The sequence below is a fragment of the Tribolium castaneum genome, chromosome 1, assembly GCF_031307605.1.
Source record: "Tribolium castaneum strain GA2 chromosome 1, icTriCast1.1, whole genome shotgun sequence".
NCBI classification, from domain to species: Eukaryota; Metazoa; Arthropoda; class Insecta; order Coleoptera; family Tenebrionidae; genus Tribolium; species Tribolium castaneum.
In genome coordinates, this window is record NC_087394.1 from 12,522,676 (window position 1) to 12,550,211 (window position 27,536).

The 27,536-nt window shown below is 31.7% G+C and overlaps 3 protein-coding genes and 1 long non-coding RNA gene across 9 annotated transcripts; 2 read left to right on the forward strand and 2 right to left on the reverse strand.

The window, feature by feature from the left end:
• Window positions 1-726: 726 nt before the first annotated feature.
• Vps4 (Vacuolar protein sorting 4) lies at window positions 727-9,836 on the reverse strand. The gene is made up of 5 exons (XM_963028.4): window positions 9,456-9,836; window positions 9,270-9,405; window positions 8,989-9,220; window positions 4,234-4,944; window positions 727-1,257 (listed from the first exon to the last, which is right to left on the reverse strand). Exons 1-5 carry the CDS (start codon window positions 9,589-9,591, stop codon window positions 1,156-1,158), a joined length of 1,317 nt encoding a protein of 438 aa, XP_968121.1. The 5' UTR covers window positions 9,592-9,836; the 3' UTR covers window positions 727-1,155.
• A 223-nt stretch (window positions 9,837-10,059) lies between these two features.
• Window positions 10,060-11,203, forward strand: asrij. The gene is made up of 5 exons (XM_962951.4): window positions 10,060-10,218; window positions 10,272-10,392; window positions 10,438-10,618; window positions 10,669-10,829; window positions 10,932-11,203. Exons 1-5 carry the CDS (start codon window positions 10,153-10,155, stop codon window positions 11,141-11,143), a joined length of 741 nt encoding a protein of 246 aa, XP_968044.1. The 5' UTR covers window positions 10,060-10,152; the 3' UTR covers window positions 11,144-11,203.
• Window positions 11,204-13,828: 2,625 nt separating this feature from the next.
• LOC656338 (vanin-like protein 1) lies at window positions 13,829-25,690 on the reverse strand. Of its 2 annotated transcripts, none has more exons than XM_008193131.3 (6): window positions 25,537-25,690; window positions 15,635-15,697; window positions 14,962-15,583; window positions 14,806-14,910; window positions 14,599-14,763; window positions 13,829-14,549 (listed from the first exon to the last, which is right to left on the reverse strand). In XM_008193131.3, exons 2-6 carry the CDS (start codon window positions 15,686-15,688, stop codon window positions 13,918-13,920), a joined length of 1,578 nt encoding a protein of 525 aa, XP_008191353.2. In that variant the 5' UTR covers window positions 15,689-15,697; window positions 25,537-25,690; the 3' UTR covers window positions 13,829-13,917. The 2 variants fall into 2 exon arrangements, with proteins under 2 accessions (XP_008191353.2, XP_064211838.1); XM_064355768.1 differs by lacking the exon at window positions 25,537-25,690 and adding an exon at window positions 18,616-18,634.
• Window positions 18,758-23,715, forward strand: LOC107397620 (uncharacterized). 5 transcript variants are annotated; one of them, XR_010333552.1, is made up of 4 exons: window positions 18,758-22,164; window positions 22,218-22,335; window positions 22,425-22,506; window positions 23,556-23,715. It is a non-coding gene; the product is annotated as an uncharacterized LOC107397620 (long non-coding RNA). The 5 variants fall into 5 exon arrangements; XR_010333551.1 differs by having other exon boundaries at window positions 18,758-21,301; window positions 21,351-22,335; XR_010333550.1 differs by having other exon boundaries at window positions 18,758-19,511; window positions 19,945-22,335.
• Window positions 25,691-27,536: the final 1,846 nt, after the last annotated feature.

The following is a 27,536-nucleotide window of genomic DNA, read 5'->3' on the forward strand; positions in this document are numbered from 1 at the left end:
ACATTCTAATAAAAATTTAATTTTAATTTTTTTTACCTTTAATAGAAATAAAAGTGGGTATATATTACATCACTTTTAGCTGTATCCATACTTTTTAGCGATCCTGTATATTATATTTCATCTTGTTGGGCCAAATATGAATCTTTGGTAAGAAAATTCCGGTGTTCAATAAATTACTGTAATAAACTTTAAATATTTTGAACTAAATCGTACCAACCAGTTCACACAAATGATGCTTGTAAAGGAGGATTATAATCTCATAATGAACTTGGCAGAGATATACACATTGCTGATCTTTCTGGTTCTGTTTAAATTTTTAAACTTTCAACAACTGGTCAGAATCTGTTTTATTTCTCCAGTGTTGTTAATTTCACTCAAAATTTTGGCTCAATTGGCATACGCAGGTAATATTTTGGCTGAATAATATGAGATTTTCATTTGAAGACTTATCAGTTTTTTAAAAAACTATAAAGTTGCAATACAACTTGTATGTAAAAAAAAACACCAAGAAATAAACTGCTTTTCTTAAGGTTTTTTGTCCATGAAAGACTTTATTTTTCGCGAATCTGTTAATTCCACACTAGCATTTATCAAATTAATACAAACACATTTACCTGATAAATGATTCTTGACAAGTTAACGTCAACCCGCTAATAGTAGTTTTTTTTTGCTATTTTTACAAAACAAGGATGTTATGAGTTATGATTATGACAAAGCTGCTAAGACTGAAGTGAAACATTGTCTTTATTTAAACTAAAATAATAAAAATACAATATAAAAATAAGAAATTTAATAGTTTGCTCCTAGTGGTACAACCAACATGAAATCTGAAAATATGCTAATTAATTTGCAAATAGTGAGCTAATTACATTCAAATATTTACAACTTGATTCAGTGCACTGTTAACAAAAAGACAATTTGTATTAGGCATATGTATCCACATTTTATTAACGTTTATAGTTACAAATATAATTTATTTAAAGAAATAAGGCAATCTTATACTTACAATAAAAAATAAAATACATGTTTAAAAATTATATTGAAAAAACCGACTAAAAGCAAATATTGGGTACAATCGAAACATGAGGAAATTTTTTAAGATAAACATTCATGTTTCCTAAACAGTTCAATCAGCGTTCACAGTAATCTCACAATTTAGCCTTCCTGGCCGAAATCTTCTTTGAACTTTTCCAATTTGGTCAAGTCTTCATCGTTCACTGTCGGCTTCGATGTGGCTAAAGACCTCAGCATGTCGTTCTAAAAACACGCCAGAAATTGTAATAATACAACAAAAAATTAAATTAATAAGAATAGGGAATAGGTGATATATTCTATATCCCATTTCAGTTCATAGTAGAATTGTAACAGCGCATTTTTTTTTTTTAATTTTTTGGAGTGAAAATTAATACACAAATTGAGAGTTTTTGTGAAAGAAAAAAAGCGTTAAACTAAACCCCAGTGTGGTCTAAAAAAACCCACCAGAAACTCTCAATTTGTGCTCCATTTCATTAAAAAAAAATGTAAATGCGCTGTTGCAAAATTCTACTATGAACTGAAATGGTATATAGAAGTCGTTTTTGGAGAAAGTATACCGGGTGCTTAAAAACCGGCGTACCAACTCAATGATGTGTGATAGAGAAATGCTAACATATAAAGGTAAAAATAGTAAATTTTAGTAAATTTTTTATAAGTATATCAATCTCATTTAAAAAAATTATTAGGTAAAATGTGACGTTGTCGTTTTTATGGTTTTGAAACAGCTAATAGATATTTGAAATAAAAGACATTCTCAAAATGGCAATATCTTCTTTAGTATGCTTTATCAGTATATCACACATTCCAACGAATTCTCAAAAAAAAACCTAATTATAATTTCTCTATGCCCCAAGTAAAACACAGTATCAGAATAAACTAGCTTTACAGTTAATTACAGTGAAACCTCTATTAAGTCGAACTACCTGTTACCACAAAAAAATTAGAGATATCCAGCTTTCGAGATATAGAATATGCTTTTATACTCTCTTATTGTTTTACTTGACAATTATAAAATTAACAAACTTAAAAAAATCAATTAAACACACAACACTTAAATGAACATAAATTTGTAGTATATTAAAAGTTTAATTAGTATTGTTTCTTGAATTTTTTTTAAAATATTGTAAAAAGACAAAAATTTGCCAATATCTTGAAGGTATTGTTTGCTACTCCCCAAAAATAAAAGTTTTCTTTTTTCATTTTAAATCAGTTCTTTCTCGTAATGAAATAGTCAATTGATTTGACCCCAAAAATTTTTCATTTCAAGAAGAAAGTTGTCTTACGATTCACGTTTACATTTTAAGTTATGTTACACTCATACGTTTACGTCCTTTTTCTAAATTTCACAACAATCCATTGACAAATAACAGATATTAAGCTCGAAAGTTTTAGCTGAGACACCCTGTATTTACTCGATATTCACGTTGATTATCGTGTTTATACTTTTATTAAGTTGTGGTTTTACGTTTACAATTTAGCACCTTTATGTGTTTACCTTTTGCTACATTATTTTCTTATTCTGTCGGGTTTAAGTCTAGTATGTTCTCACAATCTCTAATTTATGTTTCCGCCACATTTTATTATTTATATTCCTTAATATTTTGTTTCTACTTTTTTTAAAGAAAAAATGCCGGATCTGATCCCGGATTCCTTAATATTTCTTAATATTTTATTTCTACTTTTTTTTATAGAAAAATGCTGGATCTGATCCCGGATTTGAACCCCGATTTCTCATTTCAAAAGTGGCACTTTTACCACAGGGTCCACAGATCCTAGCTAGTGACCGTCTTACGTCTTTGGTAGCACATATTTATAAATCAACATTACAAACTATAATTACTTTGATTCGCCTAAAATGCAAATATTTTGCACAAATCAGTTCAAAAGTCAGCAAATTAGATTGAAAAAACATTCACATGCACTTTTTTAATTTGATACACGAATTTTTCACCAAATCTTAGCAAAAAATACCAAATTAAAGCAGAGAAGACAAAAATTTTGGAGTCTTCCAAGCGTGTAAATTGATTTTTCAATTCGAAAATTCAGGGTGTATCAGAAATACATGTTAATTTTACCACGTAAGAAAACTCATCAAGTACAACAACTTTTCTATATAACATTTTGCAAGATTCTTATTTATAATTTTCACTGTTTTTCTCCTTTTTTTTGTGAAAACGAGTCGGTCAGTGTTTAATAATTAGTTCGTACTCATAATTTTCATTGTTGTTTTAAATTGTTCATATTGTTCGTTTTTATCACTACGAAAATAGTTCTTGTTTTTGTATTACCCATTGGCGGGAACACATTTCTGTATGTTATTTGTTCCAAATTTTAAGTAAATTTGCGAAACTTTTATTGAAAAACTGCAAATAGAAAAAATGTTTTATTTGTTAAACTCTGTTACTTGTTAAAATTAACACACGTATCTCTGATACACCCGGTGTATTTCGAAAAATTCTGAATAAAAAACTTCACTTTTAACATGACATTGTTTTTACACATGTTATAACTTTCTGCATGTTTCTGACTCCTAAATTGGAAATTTTTGCCTAATTTCATCATGAATCTCCCCAAAAATCACTAAATCTTTGCATTTTTGCAAAAGAACTACTAAATTAAGCTCACCATTGCATTATTTTTAGACATTTTCAATGCAATTTTCAGTCAAAAACTTACTCAATTTGCTTAATTCGAAATAAATACAATATTGGGTCAAAAAACACAAAAGTGTTCAGTGGAGGGGATCGAAAATCTGTTCGACTTAAAGAGAAATTCGTAAACATATCGAGACACCGAGGTAAAATTACATTGTAAATGCTTCGGAGCAACCAATTCGTTCGACTTATCGAATTTTCGGGATACAGAGGTTCGACTGTATTATATCTATTAATTTTTTTTATGATTAAAAAATCGTTTTTGATTCAAATGTGCACCTTATTAAGCCAAACATAAGAATTTCTTAATTTTTTTAAGTTCTTATAATTCTAAAACAAAAAATAATAACCGTTATGCAGTTTAGACCATAATTATTATTTTTCTAAAAAAAAGAGCTATACCTACAAGGTGCCGCATATTTCTTTTAAAAACCTTCTAGTTTTAGCATTTCCCTGTAGAGACATGAAAATTCACACCACTCTGTACTTTACATAAAAATGGCATGATCTTTTTAAAGCACAGGAACAGAGAAAAAATAATTACCATAGTGACAGGTGGTTCAGCAAGTTTGTCCCCTTCAACTTCCATCCAAGTCATTTCAATGGCTCCCGCATCGCCCGGCGAACAAGGTGTCAAAAGATCATCAATTATAACATTGGGGTCTTTAGGACTCGGACCTCTAATTTTCTTAAAATGTGTGGCAGTTTGGACCTTACGGACCGGTTGCATTAAAGCATCTCGCACAACTATACTAATATCAGCCCCCGAATAGCCATCCGTTCTTCTACCCAACTCCTTAATGTCCTCTTCTGTTAACGTGGTGTGAGTGTTTCCTAAATGCAGTTTAAACATGGTGGCTCTTGCCGGCTCCTCCGGCAATGGAATATAAATACGTTTCTCAAACCGTCTTCTAATAGCAGCATCGAGCACCCACGGGATATTTGTAGCTCCCAAAACGAGAATTCCCTCAGTGTCGTGACCAACACCTTGCATTTGCACAAGAAACTCGGTTTTAATTCTGCGGGCGGATTCCGATTCGTTATCAGATCTGGATGAACAGAGAGAATCGATTTCGTCAATGAAAATAATGCTGGGTTTGTGCTGACGCGCCAACTCGAATAAATTTCGGACGAGCTTTTCAGATTCTCCTAACCATTTTGAAACTAAATCGGACGATGACACGGAGAAAAAGGTGGAGTTGTTTGCTTCAGTTGCCACAGCCTTGGCTAGGTATGATTTACCCGTACCTGGGGGCTGTGGGAAAATATTACTACATTAAAAGACAAAGTAAAGTAAAATTGAAAGTCCAAAAATTAAAGGACAAAATCCATCTAAATTAACTTTTTCTTTGGAAGGTGGCGGCATAAAAATGATTCAAAAAAAATAAAAATAAAAAACATAGAAATACACACAATTTTTCTACAATGTTTCGAAAATTAAAACAAATTAATTTTCTAGTCGTATTCTATTTTTCAAGTTGCCTGTTTTATCTAAGTTTTAAGTTTCAATAGTTTTGGCAAAGCAATTTCAGATTAATTTTGTGGTTAATTCTAGCTTTGTTCGTAGATTTATTTGGTTTGTTATTACGTTACTTGCCGTCGGATAGGAAATACAAAGTCGCTAAAAAGTATGGATACAGTTAAATATTTTCAGAACGGTTTAACAGAAAACCTTGAAATTTGGGGAACAGTAATAAGTGTTTAAATTCTATCATTTGAGAGCTTTTTCAAATTTTTATCGTCATTTACTTTGAAAATTCGAGGCTAACTTGATTTTTTTTAAATGGCACGAAGGGTCAAATTTAATCATTTTAAAAGAGCATTTTTTTCTGAATTCAGTGATGTAACTTAATACCCACCTTTACTTTTATTAAAAGGTAAAAAAATAAAAATTCAAAAATTTTCTGGAATAGTAAAACTAAGTTGGCTTTGAAAAAAAAATAATTAGTTTAATAATATTACATTCAAGTAAAACTGAGCGAAAAAAATTCTCATGTTGGTTTATCATGGAGACAGAATGCCAACAAGTCAGTGAAAATCAGTTTGAACATCTTTTGTAGCATAAAAATCAAGTATTCCGTGTTTAAAATTTCTTAATTAAAACGTGTTATTTTTTGTTATTTTTCAGTTAAAAGTGTTATTTTATCAATTATTTTTGACTTTTACTTATTTTTTGGTTAATGAGCTAATGATAGATAAAGACAACATTTCCAAGGCTAATAAAATTTTACAAAATTTCAAAATTTTCGATTTTTTTAAGATTCGATTAAATTAAGGTATGCATGTGTTATACCACAGAACTCCACAGAAAAAAATGCTCTTCTCAAAAATATTAAATTTGACCCTTGTTGCTATTAAAAAAAACAAGTTAGCCTTGTATCTGAAGAACAAATGGAGATAGAAATTTAGTAAACATCTGAAACGATACAATTTATATACTCTTAAGCATATACCAAATTTGATAAGTTTTGATGAATAGTTTTTATAATACTTAACTGTATCTATACTATCTATACTAGCTACCCTGTATATACTTTTCAAATATTTTTGAAGAACTATATCAACAAAAAATTGGTATAATTGCCTATTTTCTTAGACCTACGTAGAAAAAATTTCGTATAGTAAATACATACAGGGTGATCCAAGATTACGTACTTGCGTACATGCCTCATAACTTTTTTCTATGCAAGGTTTTAATTTAATTTATTTTAACGATAGGGCTTACACTAAGGCACATTCTAAAAATATTTTAATTTGTATACAGGCTGTTCGAAAATAAAACATCCATCTAATTTCTGTTTTTTTTTTAATAAAAACCCCAATTTTTTGTTACACTTTTGAAATCGTGGCAAAATTGTCTATATAACGCACCCGATTTTTTAGTTTTTTAGTCACAGTTTTTGACGTATGTCAATTTATGTGTGAAGATAGCGTCGTGCATAGACCCACAGAAAAATTTACAATTTCAGACCCATTTAAGATAAGTAAATTAACTTTTTTCCATTCGATTCACTAAGCTTTAGCGCATTTTTTTTGCAAAAAAGCGAACTTGGAATCGATATTTCATCGCCTACTATGATTTTCTGCAAATGACAAACTACAAATGGCAATAACTCGATCGATTTATTTTAATGCAACACCCTATATTTTATTGCACCATTGCATGGCATTTTTTCTACTACAAATTTGTCTAATTTGTAAAATTTTATTGATGGATATTTATAGTTTTGGAGACAAAAAGAATCGAGTAGGCCGTCGTAAAATTTAACACTCCCATACAATTCTGAAAAGAGTATTTTTTAACAAATTGTGAAGTGTAATAGAAATTCTAATGGAAATAGAAGTACAATCGCAAAGGAAACAATTTAAGAATAGTTAAAATTATAGCTGTATTTTTTAGCAGTAAACTGAGTGGTTGAGCAGAATTTTTTTTGGTTTTAGAAAGAACCTTGTTGATATCATGACGGTACTGGATCAAAAAATTAAATAATTCACATTATTGAACAACAGCCGCTTTAGTTTTTTAAAACAATTTGTTTCCTTTATAAATTGTATAAACTTTTGTAGACACCGGACATTATTTTTACGATAAAAAAAATTGACGATTTTCGTGTAGCGATGAATTTTTTCCATTTGTTATTCCCTCCACAATGACTAAAAATTCAGTTCTAAACAGTGTAAACAAATAGCAGTGCCATATGTGGTCATTTGAATTTATAATTTGTATGGTAGACCTGGCGAACTCTAAGAACGTCCACGATAGGCGGAGCCAATGCGTACTTCATCGAGTGAGGAGTTTGAGCAGTGGCGTAGCAAAAAACTATTCTATGATCAAGAAGGGTTTGGGATTTATAATTTTTATTATTTACTATTTCCTGTTTTCAATAATAGCAAGATAAGATAATAAAAATCATATCTAATGCTAATACAGGTTGATTTCATAGAAATACAAAGCAAGGAAGTGCAATAAATAAAAAATACGCAATGAGTAACGAGTAAAAACGCGTTTATTACAAAAAAGGTTTTATCCTTAGATCTGTCGTTTTGCGGACTCTATTAGGGTCTATATGTATAAGACGAGAATTTGCCAAATATTACCACATCTACATATTACATTACCACAGCTTTGCAAAAATTGTTTAAAATAGCAACCTTCCTGGTTTTTCTCAGTATCATCTGGAGTAAATATTTAGTAATTATTAGATATTGAAAATCATGTACTTCTTCTCCAGTTTTGATTGAGTCTTTTATTCCAAGAAGTCTAACACTTTCTAGCCTACCAATATTATCAAAAAACTTATTGAAATCACGTGATAGTGGTTAAAGTATAGTAAATTTTTGTTATAAACTTCGTATTTTTTAAATGTAAAAACCGTAAGTTCTTTAACCAATTATTGGTTGCATCGTTGCATCTAAGAAAATTTCAGATATAACCGATAAATGTAATTGACTCACTCTGTATGAGTACGCCACTGGTGGAAAAGTCCATAGTCGTTATTATCTTTATTTTCTTCAAGCGTTTTGCTTTAAAGTATATCCCAGCATTCAATAATAACCAGAAAAAATTTTACAAATCCCTCGCTTTAGAGGAAATGATTTTTTTGGGGCCTAATCTATTAAAAATGTAAAGAAATAAGTCTCGCAGAATTTGTGCAGAAAATTTTATTATCTACAACTCTCTTTGTTACATTTTTCTGGACCGTCTCCGCTACGTTTTGGAAAATATGAGGCGCTGCGCAAAATTTAAATTTTTAATATGTATTTTCTTCATATTTCTTGCAAAACTTTTAGTCGTTCACTTTTTCCCACCCTATTAAGAATGAAACGCTCAGGATCCATTTTTTTCAAGCAATTAGTGAACTAGTTTAATTTAACTTCAAAAGCTCCCTCTTTTTGACTTCGCCGCTCTAATGTTTGGGTACACAGAACATGAAATAATTGAGGGAGAATTTATAGGAATAAAAACAACGATAGTTATGCAACGTTACGTCTATTAACAACACACATCAGGCTAAAGAAAAAATTAGAAAACATATTTAGCCTGCTGATTGTAAATAAACGAAATGTTGCATAATATCCGGTGTTTTTAATTTTTACAAGTTCAGCTCTCCACCACTTATTTTTCAACCTTACGTTATTGTATCTGAGGACGCTATTTTCCCCACAAGATTAGTAAGTAAAAAATAACGCTGTAAGTTTTAACGTAGATTATTAGATTTCAGCGGGTTCTGTACAACTGTATAACTTTTACTGAATTTTGCTACGGCTGGAGGCCTGGAGAAAACGTGTCAACACTTACACCAAACAGGAGAATTCCCTTCCAAGGGACTCGTTTCCCGCTGAAAAGATGGGGGAACCGAATGGGGAGAATGACCGCCTCCTTTAGGGCTTCTTTGGCGGCATCGAGCCCCGCAACGTCCGACCATTTCACGTGGGGCTTTTCCACAACAATAGCCCCTTCAAGCTTGTTTTGCAGTTTTTTCTTCTCAGGGTCATCGCCATCACTATCACTGTCACTTTTTTTGTCATCCCTGGAGAACAATTTTGGGTTTAGTGCACACGATAAGATAAAAAACATACTTGGAATCGGATTCTCCATCTTTGATAGGTTTCTTCTTGCCCTTCTTGAGGGATTCTTTAATTTTTTCGGCCCTTTCCAGGTATTGACAGCATTTGGCTCGGATGCTTTCTTTCGCCTTTTCGCCTTGTGCCTCATCTGGAAGTTAAATTAAACGGGTTTTTACCAACTTTGTTACAACAACTCACATTTGATGGCATGAAGGAAATACTCTACTCCGTGTTCGTATAACCTAAGTGCTTCCTCATAATTCTTATTGCGATCTTCCTCGGTGGCTTTTGTCACTAATTCTATGGCTTTTTGTAACGTTGTTCCAGTTGCCATTTCTCAGTATTTTAGTTTTAATTTACCTGTGATGATTCAGGTTACAAGGACTATCGTCAAACGTGAATTCAATTAGTTTGTCTTGATAAAACAACACAATGTGTATCAAAATTTCATAGTGGGAACTAAACACTCAAATTAATTAACTTGATCATCCACAAAGCATATAATTAACAGACATTACGTTCGCTCAAGGAATTATTTTTGATGGTGACTTTTGACAAGTGACACAGACCCACATACGCAGCGCCACCTTGCGTATGTCGGGGAATGAACATTACAGTCGACCAGACAATCTCTGCGCGCATGAAACTTGCGTCAATGACAAATCGAGACTAAATCTTGTGATTAACACATTAATTATTTCAAAAACTAAATCGGGAATAACTTATACGACCCCAGACAGTTGTTGTCCATTTCCTGCATCTGTCTTAACATTTTTTCATTTTTTACAATTTGAATTTAATTCAATTTTTGACCGCCAGGGGCCAAGTCAAGGCCAAATGTCAAAAATGATTTAACCTAACCTAGAAATTATCAAATTGGGTTTTAAAATCTAAAATGCAGCCAAATCGAGGGGATGAACCTGAGGGCCAGCACTTATCTGATCCAAGGCACCGCCAATACGTAATTTAGAGTAGTCTACAACCGAATTTAACAAACTTTAGTATTTTTTTTAGTACAAATTTAGCCCAGAAGAGGTGCGAGTTATAAAAGAATGTAACCGGGAGAGTTTTTACCAGAGGTGCTTGCCTCTCGGTGCTATTTTAGGCGTCTCCACTTATTACGGAGTTAAAGCAGGTGGGTTTAAATTGACAAGAACATGCTAAAAAGTGACATTTGTAGGTTACCTTCGGGGTAATCCCCGGTTTGGGGCTTTCCCCAAAGTCACGGTTTCAGTGATTGTGGGATACTTCCTCGGGAAATTTTCGTATCAGACGAAATGTGCGGAAAAACTAATGCAATTGCCAAATAGTCAAATTGGTGAAATGTTGAGGAGAAGGAGACAAGGCACTTTCCAGGAGAGGTTTCTTATTTGGAATTTGTTTAAATTCTTAGTAAAGTTTAGGGTTTTAGTTTAGAACCCGGTTTTGGGCCTGGAATGTCTTTAGGGCCGTTCAGTGGTATCTCGTCATCAGATACCTACACTGACTTAGGGCCTGGTAATAGTGTTGATATTGATACTAGCAGACCACAGTTTGATGGATTAGATGATGCGCAAAGACCCTCAATTGATAGTAAGTTGCGTTGTTTTTTCTCTTAATTAATTTGTAATGATCAGTGATTTTGAAATTAAGTTGGTCACACTGGGTCACTTTGCTAAAATATAGTTGTTGTAGATCCAATTTATGAAGAAGAAATGCCTCCAGTTCAGAAACAAGTGACTACTTACGATGAGTTGAGAAAAAAGAACAGAGAGGAATACCAACAGAAACGAACTTTAAGTTACAGGGAACCTGCAAAGAGTGCCCCTCCACCATCGCCTGGTCCTACGACACCGTCAGATGTTTCAGAAGGAATCAAAAATAAATATGGGGATGTGTGGGGGTAACATAAGTATTAAACTGTAATAAATGAGTAAAAGTCTGCTTAATAAAATGGATGTAGAGTATGTGTAGTTTTTTACGACTAAGGTTTCAAGTAAAAAATCAAAATCAAAAATAGAACCAAAGGGATTAGTTAAATTTACAATTATAGAAGATGCTCCAAAAACCGGTGCACCAAATCAATGGTGTGTGGTAGAGAATTACTTACATAAAAGATAAAAATAGTAAAAAAATCTTGGTATTAAACTTATTGATAAATAACGAATTTTAAATAAATGATTTGTGGCAACGTCTAACAGTCGTGACGGCAATATGAGTAGAATTTGAGCAACAATAAAAATAAGTTATTTTTAAATTAAATTAATTATTTAAAGTACATAGCCTTTATACGAGTCTATTAGGCCTTTGTTAAGGCTTTTAAAAAGAAAACTACGATTATTTATTCTGTTTTTGGTTTATACGAGTTATTATATAAAAGGCTTTTTTATCAAGTTTACCAACACCTAAGTTTAGCCCTTTTTGGAAATACGAGTATGTATGTATTTCAAAAAATGGATTTATACTCTTTTCGATTTGAATCTTTATTATTTTAGAAAATATAACGTAGATCTTTTTTTGAGTAGTTTGAAGAATGTTGTGTAGCTATAACTCAGTTTTCTCTAATGAAATGCTTTAATTTATATTTTACTAACTTGAAGAGATAATTCTGCATCAACATGTAGATTGTATGATTTCCTTATACCGACATTTCTCGATTCTGTAACACTTTTTTTCACAATTTTTATGGATACGAGAAAAAAAATATGGAACTGTAAGTTTTTCAAACCTATTGGTGAATTTATTTTATACAGTATGCTCAAAAACTAGGGCACCAACTCAGTGGTACGATGTTCTAAAGCATGTGAAGACTAAGGATTACGGAAAAAATGTTAATATTTCTTCAATTCACATTATTTTTTTTATGTTTTCATACTTCAAACTACGAAAAGAGCTACCTCTGACTGAAAAACTATCAAATTTGGTCTAGGAAATGTTAATGACGGAGTTAATGCAGGTGGATGCAGAATTGAATTATTTAAATTCTTGTTCAGTTGGTAAAGAAAAAAATGAGGTATTGATTTGGAAAAAGTAAGTTATGTATAATTAATTCTCAAAACTGGGCTTGCATAATTTGGAATTTGCTGACTTTTTTAATTTAAAAACGAAAGAGGAAAAGATATTTAAAAATATTTATAAATTTTAAATAACGGACGTAGAATTGAATTATTTAAATTCTCCTTCAGTTGGTAAAGAAAAAAATGAGGTATTCGATTTGGGAGAAAGTAAGTTATGTATAATTAATTCTCAAAACTAAGCTTTCATTATTTGGAATTTGTTGACTTTTTTTTAATTTGAAAACAAGAGAGGAAAAAATATAAGCTTGCTCCTTAAAAATATTTATCAATTTTAAATCACAAAAATAGTCCTAAAAATCTTGAATAATGGAAAAATGTAATCAAAATACATAGCTTTCCGTTTAAAATGACAAAATATATAGCATCTAATAACGGATTGTTGCATTTTTTATAAAGTCTGTGCCGCCAATTTGTTTTTCTATGAAAAAGTTGGGATCAATATTTTTTTATGGCTAATAAAAATCGAGGACTAATAATTATGTCTTGGTCTTGATAGTCTGGTCAAAATAGACAAAAATATAGTGCAAAAATTCGCATAGTGTTGAATATTGGGACAGGTCTTAAGTACACTATTACAAATAAAACATCAAAAGCCTCCATCGAACCGACACGTGTCATAAAAAAATTATTTATTGTTAAAGATCAAAAATATCGGTTTTTTACATTTTTCTCGTAAACGGTAAGACTTATCATGAGAATGATCAAACAAAAAATATAGATCATACAATTCTCTATAAACATTGTTCTTATTATTTTTTTCTACGAATCACCATTTAAAACATCGAAAATACTAATTCACAGACCTACGAGTAGGTTGTCTACATGGATCATCGGAATATACCTAAGCAAAAATATTAGTTTAGGTAATTTATACATACAAGTTATACGATTGTGAAAATACTCCACGATATACTGTGATTTAGTTTTATTATACAGACTTAGTTTTTAACACGAGCCACTCTGGATATTTCGAGAAATAAACAAAATGTTATAAAATCTCGAAAGAAGTCAATTTTTATTTACAGGAGGACACCTTTTTTATTTAGTTTCTGTAAGAAAAATATTTGCTTTTATTAGTTAATTAATAAATTAATTTTATTAAAAAAACACGTTAAAAAAATTCGCCAAACAGGTGATGGGGAAATATGTGCATGATTTCTTTAGCTTTTGGAATGACGATATCTCCGTAATGGTGACTCGTAGGAAAAAAAATAGAAGAAATTTTTTATAGATAATTGTATGACCTACAACTGTTGTTTGACCATTTCCATGATAAGATTTATAGTTTGCGAAAAAAATGCGTAAAATTAATACTTTTGACCTTTGATATTGAGTAACTTTTTTAGCACACTTTTTTAGATCGGTGGGGACTTTTGATATTTTATTTGTAAAAGATACCTAAAAAGAACTGTACAAATTGTCAGCTGTATGTGAATTTTTGTAAATTGAAATGTTTATTTTGACCGGACTATAAATAATAACGACTAGGAACTAAAATAAGAAAACATTAAACTGTTTCATTGTTGTTACACAGTTTTTATTTGTTTTTATAAATCAACCAGAATTTTCAAATGTTTTTAATCACAAATTTTCACATTAACAAATCAAAAATAACGAATTGAAACAACCGTTAAAACAAACACACCGACTACTATCAAGTGCCCCAACATTGGGGCCCTCTCCCCAGCACCCCCACTCGGAGGAGAATCTTGCTCAAAATTCCTCCCATAAATCGCAAAAGTCAAAATTCGGTTCTGTGCCTTTTTCAAAGCAAACGTTCTCTCAACAACTTCTTGCCCATTCTCCACCACTTCATTTTTAATCCAAACAGTCTCGCTGGCATTAACTGGACGAATTGAGCTCAGAAGCGAGTTAGGAAACTGTGTTCTATTTCCACTTTTATCAAACTTGGCCGCAATTTGAATATTCTCAAAAGTCACAGGCCATTCAATGTCTTCATATTTGGGAAACCTCAGACCACACGATGATAAAGACGAATTCAAACACGCAATTATGCCACAAATTTCCGTTCCCCCATTGTATTGCCCCCGAAACGAACGAACACCTGTGAACGCAACCAAATGATAAGTGTAAAAAAAAATCGAGTTATGTTGTTTCGTTGAAATTTGAATGGTAAAGTTGCAACATAATTCACTCTTGGTTTCACTATTTGTGTGGCAAATGTGAGTCTCAAAATCCGTTTTGTTGTCAACATTTAGAACTGTTGAGCTGAAGCCTGAAAACACAAATTTGGCAAAAATAAAAAAAGTTGGCCAAAAAATCACTTGGAATGCTACTGTCTGTAGCTAAATAAAACTCGTCCATTTCCTTGGCTAAAATGTCGATATTTGGCTCAGGTGGTACTAAAACTTGCCCATTTTTGCTCCTGAAAGCAAAAATGTGTGATCCACCTTTGGCCACGTAACCTTGCGAAATTGTTCCTCTGGAAGCTAAACACTTTGTCCAAAAATCACAATTTGGAAATTTTATACCGTTATAAATGCCACTCCCACCGGTGCCCACTTTCGGGTAATTGCCCCCGGCCCCAAAAAACAACACATCGTAGTTATAGGCCCACATTTGTTGGGTTTGAAGAGCTACAGTTTATAATTAATAAAATAACGTCCAAGTTGTTTAAATTCACCCACAAGTGAGAAAAGGGAGCTCTGAGTACCAATTTGAGGGAAAAATTACACCATCGATGTCTTCCTCAACCAAATCTAATGCAGGACTTTTGAATAAGATATCAAAACAGGTGAAAATACCAAATTTGACACCAAAATCGGTGTGAATGATCACTTTCTCAACTTTTGGTTTATCCAAATCGTGTTCGCCAAAAAGATTGTATTTGTGGTAAGTATTTGTAATTTTTCCTGTCCGGTCTATTATCACATCAGTGTTGTAGAAAAAAAATCCGGAATTTTTGCAAGTTGTTCGATCACACTTTACTTTTTCCACCAAATTAATTACCAAGTAAGTGTTGGAATTGCGAGCTGTGCAAGACAAGTTTTTCATAAATTCGGGATAAGTCAGTGAATCACACGGATTGTCCATTATGTGTATTTCTACTGATGTTTTTGGACTAGTTTTGAGGGTGGATTCTGGGAATATTATCATGTCGAAGTTTTCAGTCTTAACTAGTGTTTTAATTATTTCGAGATATTTTTTTGTGTTTTCTAAAACAATTTGTTCTTCGGTGAGTCTTTTGTCGACGAAGGGTTGGTATTCGATGACGGCAATGTTTGCGGTGAGATTGTCCCATGGGGAGGCCTACAAAAGATTAATCTTAAGGAGGAGAAATTGTTGTGGGGATTATTCTACCTGGCAGAGGTTGATGGTGCTTAGGAAAAGTATCCAAAGTCGTATCATTTTCATTGAAAAAATCTGCGAACAACAGTATTGGAAATATAAAGAAATAAATTTGACATGGAAGATAATTGAGGTTTATTCTACTGGAAAATTTCTTCCATGAAGACAATAAAAATTCAACAATTTTTCCTCAAAGATGCTAAAATCAAAGAAGTCTTTGGATAAATCTTTGGTCATCTTAAGTTATTTTGTATTTATTTATAGTCTGGTGTAAATGAAAATCAGAAAAAGAAGTAGCAGTCCGATAAAAATGTCTTTACTGCTCAACTATGGTGGTTCTCAACTTATTTTTTTATTATTTCTTTGGTCCACCTATCAGAAAAAATAACACATTAGTACATTACTTATTCTGTGAGTAATATGTTGATAAATTACTAGAGACCGGATTTCTTGGGGGCTAAAAACTTTATTTAAATACTAAAAAGATTGTAAAATTCCTATAGCCGGAGAAATAAAATCATAAATTTTATTACAATAAATTCCATTACACAAGAATTAATAAAGCGACATACGTTTCGAAAAAAACTTAAAATTCTCTATTGCACAAAAAAATCCACTGTTGTACTGTTGAATTTAAAAATATATAATTCGAAATTGGCCGTGTAAATTTTTTTTTCTGTAAGGATTCATCTCAATGTAGAAAATTGACTCACTGTATGAATAAATAAAAATAAAAATAAAATACATACCTATACTACTAAAATCAGACATCAGTATATCATTTTCAGTAGATTTTTATATCCAGAATTTTCTTGTACAATTTATCACTAACTAATTTTCCACAACTGGAATGCTTTTTACGAAAATTCACATTTTATACACGAGTTTAATAGCTTCATTAAGTGACAGTCCTACTGTTTCTAATTTTGTTACGCATTTACTAAAATTCAAATTACAAAGTAAGAAAGTAAGTCTTTTTTGACTAAAATAATGCTGTGCAGAAGTAAGGTCTCGTAAATTTTCAGCATTAAATTAAAAGACAATGTAACCTTCAAAATTAATTTATATACAGGGTGAGTCAATAGTGGGTTATTTCTGACATGACTTCTATATAAGATGCTGCCAAAAATACTACTTTCAATTCGAGACTTATAAATTTTTAAAAACATTAATTGGATCAACATTGTTTTTTTTATCTTTTAAATAATAATAGTTCATAATTAAATTTTACAAAAACTGTTAAAACAAACTTGACAATACCCATAATAATGTAATCCAGAATTAATGTTTTAATTCCGATCTGGTCTGCTGGACTCACCCTGTACTACTACTATTTCCAACCACAGTTCCAAAAGTAGAAAAAATCAAAATTCAAAAATTGTCATTCTAAGAATGTAACATTAATGTTGAAAAATTAAAAAGCAGAAACACAAAAAAACTAAAAAAGAGTGAGAATGAAGTTATGAAGAACGAAGTGGCTGAAAGAGAGAGAAACTGAAAAAAACCTATAAAACTGCAGAAGAGAAACACAAATAAATAGAAATATTACATTCTAACTAAAAACCCAATACACTAAGAGACTTAGTAGCTGAAATACGAAAAAACTAAGAACAGTAAGATTAAAATTCTGTAGAAGCAAGTGATTGAAAAGATGATAAATTAGAAAACTATACCTACTCCTACAATGGCCTGGTTTTACCAACGTTGGTTAAACTTAATGATGAGTTAAAAACAATCGTTACGATGATTATAACATAACAATTGTTTCTGTGGATTTATTCTACTAATAAATTTAACTGAGGTTGGTGAAACCTAGAATACTAGCCGCCGGAGTGCAAAGTTCTGAATGCCGCCTCTGTCATTCTGTTTTTCACAAAAACTACAACTAATTATTTTCAGTTTTTTATTTCAGTTCTGCATTCCGTCAAAAAAGATTTATCATCTTCCAAGATTTTTTAGCTGTCTAAAAGCTTTGAGTACAAAAAGAAATATGCTAATTTTTTGAATCATTTAAATCCAAATTAAAATAAATAAAATATAACGCATTATAGATTCACTTTTTCTAAACTGAATTAAATATTTTTTTCAGATACAATTCTTTCAAAGTTAATGTTAGAAGTTCGTTATTTTCTCAGTGTTGAAGCAGAAAACATACATATCGGGTGATTCAAAAATATGTGGCATAATTTTAACCACGAATACCCCTCTACAATTAAGAATAGATAGGATAGTGTTTACTGACCTACCACAAAAAATTGGAAAATTACAATTTTTCAAAAATTGGTATGGAAAAATGGTTTTTTGAAAATATTTTTCTTACCGTTCATGCGATTATTATGAAATTTTGCATGTCAAGAGACACAAACACGCTCTTTGATATGGTGTAAATGGAAATTTTGTAAAAGCTATACATTTCCGGTGACAAGGGGGCCCTTCTAGTTTTTAGGTGATAACTCAATTTTTCGGCCTATAAACACGTATTTTTGATACCAAAAATCAAAAGCTCAATTATTTTTTAATAAAAAAGGAACTCTTGCTTCATATCGCCAAAATGTACCGTTCTCGAGTTATTTGGGATTAAACTAAACTCTACACCGCAGTGCAGAATAAAAAAGTATAAATTTTGAGCATACCATTACTTTGGAAACTGTCGACTAAGAATGACACAGCTGTCATTGCTGTCACATTTGATGTCAATTTCATTTAATCTAAAGTAAAATTTGATTATTTCTTGATGATAATAGTTAAAGACACGATTATGTGTTGGAAGAAATAATGCATGAGCTAGCGATAGCCACCCCGGCATCACAACTTGATCTGATGGCACACCACCAGAAAACGATTTTCCCTCCAAATCGCTATTTTTATCGATATTTCAATACTTGCATTATAAAACTATAATCCAAATGAAGAATTAAAACGATCAGAAACCAAGAACACAACCTCAACTGTAACAAATCACAAAATAAAATCTTATCAACCATTTATAGTACCATTATTGCAATTTTTCTTTAATAGGAAGTTAATTTAATCCACAGGTAGTTGAAACCTGCAAAGAATAACGCACGGTTTAATGTTTATTTACATTTTTTAAAATTACAAGAACTTCGACAACAATGAGCACAAAAGCAACAAATGCCGCCAGCGTGCTAATTGGCGCCAGTGCTATTTTTCGTAAGCGCGAAAAAAAAATCATAAAGTCATAACGATTAAAAAATTATTTTAGTATTTGGAAATGATGCCCTGATCACCCCATACTGGTAAGTCAAGAAAAAAAAAATGATCCAGGTTATTATTGTTGTTTAATAAAAAAACATTGACTTCATCATTCATATTTTTTTTGATATTCGCGCTTATGAAAAATAGCACTGGCGCCAATTAGCACGCTGGCGGCATTTGTTGCTTTTGTGCTCATTGTTGTCGAAGCTCTTGTAATTTTCAAAAATGTAAATTAACATTAAGCCGTGCGTTATTCTTTTGTGGATCAAATTAACTTCCTATTAAAGAAAAATTGCAACATTGGCATTACAAATAGTTGATAAGATTTTATTTTGTGATTTGTTACAGTTGAGATTGTGTTCTTGGTCTCTGATCGTTTTAATTCTTCATTTGGATTATAGTTTTATAATGCAAGTAGTGAAGTATTGATAAAACCAGCAATTTGGAGGGAAAATCGTTTTACGGTGTGAAAACCTTGTGGTGTAGTCTCAGACCAAGTTGTGATGCCGGGATGGCTATCGCTAGCTCATGCATTATTTCTTCCAACACATAATCATGTCTTTTACTATTATCATCAAGAAATAATCAAAATTTACTTTGGATTAAATGAAATTGACATCAAATGTGACAGCAATGACATCTGTGTCATTCGTAGTGAACTGTTTCCAAGGTAATGGTACGCTCAAAATTTATACTTTTCTATTCTGCAGAGCAGTGTAGAGTTTAGTTTAATCCCAAATAACTAGAGAACGGTACAGTTTGACGACATGAAGCAAGAGTACCTTTTTTATTAAAAAATAATTGGGCTTTTGATTTTTGGTATCAAAAATACGTGTTTATAGGCCGAAAAATTGAGTTATCACCTAAAAACTGGAAGGGCCCCCTTGTCACCGGAAATGTATAGCTTTTACAAGATTTCCATTTACACCATATCAAAGAGCGTCTTTGTGTCTCTTGGCATGCAAAATTTCATAATAATCGCATGAACGGTAACAAAAATATTTTCAAAAAACCATTTTTCCATACCAATTTCTGAAAAATTGTAATTTTTCAATTTTTTGAGGTGGGTCAGTAAATACTATCCTATCTATTTTCATTTTTAGAGGGGTATTCGTGGTTAAAATTATGCCACATATTTTTGAATCACCCGATATATTTCCTGAACAATTGAAAAAAGTTTAGCACCCCAAAGAATTTTTAGCTGCGTCGTTAGTATTAACGATTTATAAGTTGAGCGTACTTAATAAAATAAATTAAATAATTTGTTGAAATTTGAAATCACAAAGACTACAAAAGAACAAATTGTTAAAATGTTGGTGGTGCTATTAGAAATTTTAAAGGGTAATTAGCGGCTTAAGGATGAAACTTAAAATGTTACTAATGTTGGTTTTAAACTCTTTCATTGCATCCCTAATCAATAAATATTTTATTAAAATTAAATTGGCTTCAGATCATGGTCCTCTATGATCAAAAATTTTAAAAATTTCAAAAAGATAACCACCCTTAACTAAAATACGATTCGACAATTTTTTTTTTCTTTGACAGTTAGATACGCAAATGTTTTTCCTTTCCGAAAACGTTTAAAAAACTAGGGGATGCAATTTAAAATTTTAAAGTAGGGGTAGCTAGTGATTAAGGGATGCAACCTAAAATGTAACTAACGTTGGTTTCCCCCACACGATCCTAATCGACCTGTCTTTGCTTGAAAATAGATTTGCTCAATGTCGAAAATTATTGAGACTGTTTTAAAATGAAAGCCCTGTATGTCTCTCAGAACGTTAAAATGCAACACAATATTTTTCTTAAATGAAAAATGAAATAAAAACTACAAATAATATTAATAGTTTAGATTAATAATTCAGGTTGCCGCCCGGGTACCGTGCACCTTTGCACCCCCGCGACGCTTAAGACGGCCCTGGTTCCTAGAGTGAAACCAACCCTTAGAAATTGTAAAACTAAAATTAAAAGATGAAAACCTGAAAAATTTAGGAAATAAATGTAAAATATAGAGAATATTCACATTTTTAACAAAATAGATTTAGGTATTTCGAGTTTTAAGGAACGCCCTTAAAAAATGCGAGTTTGAGAAGTTTCCTAAGATCCGATATAAATTACTTAGCATTGAAACTCAATTTTAATGACTTTGTTCTCTAAAAATGCAAATTTTAAATATTCCCACCACTCAATTTTTTAGTGATTTTTTAATGGTAATTGGTAATATTGGCACATTAATAACGAAATGGCGCCTTGATAGGCACTAATTGGAGGAGATTTTGCCAAAGATTTTATATCGTGAAATGTGTCAAATCCGTTGTTTTCTTAAAACGTTTGTGCACAAGTTGAAAAAAATGTTCGATGTTTGTGGGGTTTGCCTTAGCAGTGATTTGAAAATTCGAAAAAGTTTGTAGATTGGAGGTAAGTACCACCTCCGATTTGATTAATCGCGAATTCAGGAAGATGGTAATTTTATGTTTTTTGCTTTCGTCTAGAATTTAGTTCTGCATTTTAGCCAAATTGTTCAATAGCTCTGATGAAGAGTTGGTCTCTCATTGTTTTTTTTTTTTCGGACATGATAAAAAAATTACAGATTCACCGTGAGTTTGCTTATAATTTATTACAATTTAACGAGTTTTGTTTTGATTACTCTTTAAACGCACCCCTCATGTGAAGTTAGTGATTTTTGTTGTAATATTGGTAACAATAAACAATTGGTCCCTTGATTGACTTCATTGTGCTGGTGGTGGTTTTCCCAATGGTTTTATAACGTGAAAAAGTGTGTGAAAGTGTTGTTTTCTTATCAAATATTGTGCAAAAGTTTAAAAAAACGTTCGGTGTTACGACGGTTTGCAAAAATTAGCAGCGATTTGAATTTTTCCCAGTCGGTATGTGCCGCCTATGATCTAATTAATCGGCAACGGCATCGTAATCGTATTGACGGCGGGGGAGAGTTTTTGTGCATTTTTCTAAGAATCCAATGTTTTAAAAACTCACCACGCAAATACGATAAAAACTTGAAACGATGATAACGAAACAAATCGAATTTGCGTAAATGTCAACGACAGCACCCCCTTCCCCTGGAGTTTTTTAGTGATTTTTAATTGTACCATTGGTAACAATAAACAATTGGTCTCTTGATCAGAGTGATCGACTCCATCTAAATGGAGGTGGTGGTTTGCCGGTTTTTTAGTGAAAAAAGTGTGTTAAAACTGTTGTTTGCTCAAATATTGTGCAATAGTGTAAAAAATCTTCGGTGTAATTAACAGTGATAAAGTTTTTCAATTCGGAAGGGGCCACCTGTGATTTTGGACGTGGGGGTGTTCGCGGTGATGGTGCTGAGTTGAAAATTCTCAATTTTTACTTAATTTTCATTTTACAGATAAGTGAAATAAAAGAAAATGTTGATTTGTGACTTGTGAAGTGTGAAAATGTGTTTATTTTTGTGAAATTTGGCTAAGCTACCCCAGTGGCGACAAATATTTTTTTCTCTTAATTTGGTAATTCATTATTATTAGGTGTTAGGTGATACAACTTAGATATATTACCGTCGAGCGCAAAGAAGTGAAATAGATAATTTTTCGTTTAGGTATTCAATGCAAGGTCACCACAGGAACCCATGTAAAATGTTCCAGGGAGTCAATTGGCGTCAAAGAAACTGGAAATTCTAGGTAAGTTTTGCATACAAGCATGTTTTTAACAATGTTCTCGATAATAAAGCCTCACAGAAACCACGAATTAAATTAGTAAATTATACTCGTAACTACGATGTATCCATGTGACTGATGTAACTGTGTGCTCAAAATCAGACAATTTCAATGATGGATTCGAGTGTTTGGGCTCGCGATAAAATTATAGGAAGAAACTTTTTTTTCTTCTTATTAATGCAAAGTAGTAATTTTATAAAATTTTTAAACAAAATGTGATCTCTGCTCTGTGGAAAAACCATACCTACTGCTTGTCACATTATTATTATTAACAGAAAACAGATATAGTTTAGGTCAGAGATTTGGTTTATTTTTCGCTTTATAAAAAAGTTGAAAAAAAAATAGATATTTTTTTCTGTTAAAATATTGCCAGATGTCGCCTATTATAGGCTTATTTGTTTTATCTATGTAGAAAATCACAAAAACACTCATGTTAAATTGTATTTTTCAGCAAATTTCATAATGGTAAAGGTTTTAAACATTTAAGTTCTTTTTCTAGCAAGTCTTCCAATTGTTTTCTTTTCTGACTATCTTTTTATGTGTTTTTTTAAGTCGTTCAGGTTTAAGAGTTATAAAAACGCAATTAGGACTGTATGTCTGTATGACAGAATTAAAAGTACTAAAATTAACAAATAACCAGTTTAAAGAGGTATGATTAGTGCCTCTTTAAAAAATTGTTCAGTTCTTGCTAATTTCTTTTTTCTTAAACTCTAGGCATATTTGCGTATTTATAACAGATACTTAAAACTAAACGAATTTAAAAAAAAACATTGCAAAAAATTGTCACAAAAGCAAAAAATTGGAAGAACAACACTTGCTTTTTAAAGAACTTAAATGATAAAAACACTCTTACCACGTGATTAAAATCCTTCAAATTTTAATCCTGTATTACCTGTGTAAAGTTTAGTCATAAAATTCCCATTCATTCATGGTCAGTTGTCCTTACTTAAAAATCAAACATACTCTTTTAAATGGTTAGAACATTATTAATTTTTTCAATTTTTTTGTTTCAGACAACTCGAATGACTGAAAGTGGGTGTTGTGGATTTTCGAGTGTTTAACAGACATTTAGTAGTGCGCGATTCTTAAAATTTCGAGTGATTAAAGTGCCAATTGAAAGGATCTTCAGGGAACCTGGACGCTAAAATCATGCTACAAGGATCAGGATTAAAGGGTTAGTTGTCAAAGTTTTTTTTCTCTTAAAAAATTATGGTTAAATCCATAATGTTATACATAAAGTTATTTATCAAAATTTGTATACTAAACTTAACGCCCAGGGTGAGTTAATTTTAATTTTTTCAAAGTGAGGTGAGGTGTGTGAATATGTGATTTTTAATGTGAGTGCAACATTTTAGACACAGTAAGTACATATTTATCAAAATATGAATGAAAATTAATTGTGGTCCGTTCTAGGAAGAAGAAGAGGGGATGAAGATGATGTCACATGGTGAGTAAATTTTAATTTTTCTATGCGTACCATCAGTGCAGTGTGTGAATATGTGATTTTTAAGGTGAGTGCAACATTTTAGAATACAGTTAAGTGTTTCACAAAATATGAGCCAAAATTAATTGTGTTGTAGATGAAACATATTCTTTCTTAATTTTTCTTTTGAATTTTTTATAAAACTTTAAAACTTTTAATAGAACTTTTGACTATATGAACGTCACTTAAATAATGAAGAAAAACACTCACAGCAAGATCAAGAAACCTAAGGTTTTGTTTTAGATAATATAAATTGCTTAAGTGAACACAAGTTTGTAATATGAATTTTTTGTAATAATAATAATAATAATAATAATAATATGTAATTGTCCCTCAAGTCGTCAGTCATGGAGCATGCCATGCACCGTCTTATCGGACTCGTCAATATACGAAATACTACAAATTTGCAGGGAATTTGGAATAATTGAGGTATTCCTCAACACTATAGAAAGCTTTGTCTTGTAGGAATAATGACAGGCGACTGCGAAATATATGTAGTGATTAACATAAATTAATAAGTGCGATTTTTACAATTTCGAATAACAGTGTGTTAATAGAATGGGTCTTCAAAGAAAATAATAGTGTTATAAGACTTAAGGATCCATATTACAAGGTGAGTTGATAAAGATTTCTGTTTTTAGAAAACTTAGTTTAGAAAACATTAAACTTATACCTAATATGTTAAATTAATTTTTGCCGATGATTTTTACTAAGTGTGTATTTTTTATTTGAAGTGTTGTGAGAATATGTAATTTTTGAAGTCACGGTTATTGATTTTATAATAAACAAAACGATTGATTTTCAGTGTTTCTATAAAAAAATATAAACCTAGTAGACAAGCGCGCATAGATTAAAACATAACGAAAGTATTTGAATCTTTAGTACACCCCTATCAATTTTTTTTCTTTTCTTGAAGAATTCCTTACATCAGTTCATCACATTTTCATAAAAAAATGTTATTAAATATAGGAACCGTAAATATGTATCTATATTTAACTATAATTTAATTTTACCCATCATTACCCAGCATATTTTGCCAGATTTTGCACCATAAACAAAACTTATGTGACATGATACAATTCCACTGCTTGAAGAGATGCCTTCTATGGCTTTTTAACTTAGGAACTATATTTTTGAAAATAGACATTTTACGAGTATGTTGGTGGATGTTAGAAACGAGTTATCTTTACATAATTCTCTTTTATCATGAAAGAATGCCGACAATAGGGACTTAAGAAAATACAGAATGTTTTTGTTTTAATAAAATTTTCGAATTAGGTACCGAATAACAATTTTGATACAAATCGACAAATTACGGTTACACTCTTCATAACAATTAAGTAGATGATAGAAAAACTTATGACGCAAAAATATGACTTTGAAACCCAATTTAATTCTTGTAACGAACAGGAAATAAAAATTGAAGGTTAAGAATTCGTGACTTAACACAAAAGCTTTCACACTTGCGTGTAAATATTCTAAAGAAATCCAAGAAGCAAAATAGTACTTACTTCCTTATTAATGCAAACAGAAAAGATTCAAATAATGTTAATTATCATTCACTTTGATTTAAAATTAGCACACGTACAATACGAAATTTCCATTTTAGAATTTGTCTTATCTACTTTATTCATGTTGCAAAACAGCTACTTATCATACCAACAATTTTGGCGTGGGGAAGTATTAAATAAAACTAGCAAGTCCTGTTATAAATTATTTATTTCACCTACAAAATGATCAAGAATGACTGTTTAAGTTGGCAATAATGAACTTTATTTTTACGTGGTAGGTATAGCTGACCAATTGACGCATCAAACTGTAACTTACAGTGTTGCAAACGCTCGAATATTAAAATGCTCTCAATCCAATTAAAACACCCATTCTTGCTCAATTTGTATATTTTTAACGTAAAACTTTATAACAAAAACTAATACAAGACAAACGTCAGTGATTCAACTTGATGTGCTTTTGTAAATACATTTGAAACTTCCCCTTATAGTCACACTGATCGCATTTAAACCACTTAACCTCCTCAGAAGCAGCATGTTGGATCTTTTGATGCCTCTTCAAATAACACTGAAGCTTCGTCGTGAAAAAGCAATGCGAACATTCGAACGTTTTCTGTGATGAATGTTTCTTAACAATATGTTTTTTCAAATTCGCTTCATTTACACTTTTGTACGGACACATGTGACAAGGGAAAAATTCACTCTGATTAGCAAACGTATGTTGCATATGCACGTGCTGTTTTAACGAGAATTTCAACTTGGCTTTATAATCGCACTGCTCACACTTGTACCATTCGATCGCTTCCACAGCCGTGTGACGTCGCAGGATGTGCCTTTTTAAATCCCCTGGATATCGCGTAGTGAAAGGGCAGTGTTGGCAAGCGTGCTTTTGCACATTTGTAGTGTTGAGAGTGGTAACAATGTCGTGTTTTGTCCTTATATGTTTTTTCAAAGCGAAGGTAAATTTTGCCCGATAGTCGCATTGGTCACATTGGTACCACTGGATGGTTTCAGGGGCAGTGTGACGTCTAATGATGTGGCGTTTCAAGTCGACTTGATGCCGCGTTTTGAACGCACATTGGCTGCATTCGTGCGTTACTATAGTTTCAGGAGATGCGTGATTGGTTGAAATGTGTCTTTTGAGATTCCTTTCTGTCTCTGTCTTGTACTGGCAAAGGTGGCAGTAAAACAGAGCCACTTTTTGGTCGGTTGTGTGGTTGGTGAAAGTATGTTTTGTCAAGTTTGCCTCACTGTTGGTTTTATACTGGCAGAAATTGCAGTAGAATAAGTACATTTTATCGTCCACGTTGTGGACCAATTTTAGATGCATTGTCAAATCTATTTTAAGTTGAGCCTTGTAATCACAGTAGTCGCATTCGAATTTTTGCTCATAGTTTCGAATTTCTCCGGAACTTTTATCATACGCCGAGTGTTTTAAAGCATGTCGTCGCAAGTTCCACTTTTTATTGCATTGGTATTCACATAAACTACACTGATATAGTTTTTCGCTCCTGTGTCTGAGAGAGTGTCTTTTTAAGTTCCAACTATTGTGTGTTTTATATTCGCAGACGTTGCAATAGAATTGCCGTGAAACATGCTCACAGTTTGTAATTTTTTCAGAGCTTTTATTATAAGCTGAGTGTTTTAAAACATGCCGTTGTAAATTCCATTTTTTATTGCACTGGTACTCACATAAACTGCATTGATACAGTTCTTCACTTCTGTGCCTGAGAGAGTGGCTTTTTACGTACCAACTATTGTATGTTTTATGTTCATGGTTCAACTTGTGTCTATCTAAATTATGTCTCAGTAGATGTAAAATCGAAAAAGTTCTAAAACCACACTTATTGCACGTATAAATTGTTGGATCTATTGGTAGTTTTTGGAAGCAATGTGTTTTCTTATGACTGTTGAAATCAATCCAGAGATCTGTGTGAAAATCACAGTAATTGCACTTGTAAGGTTCAAGAAAATTTGTTCCGCAGCTAAATTCTTGGTTACCA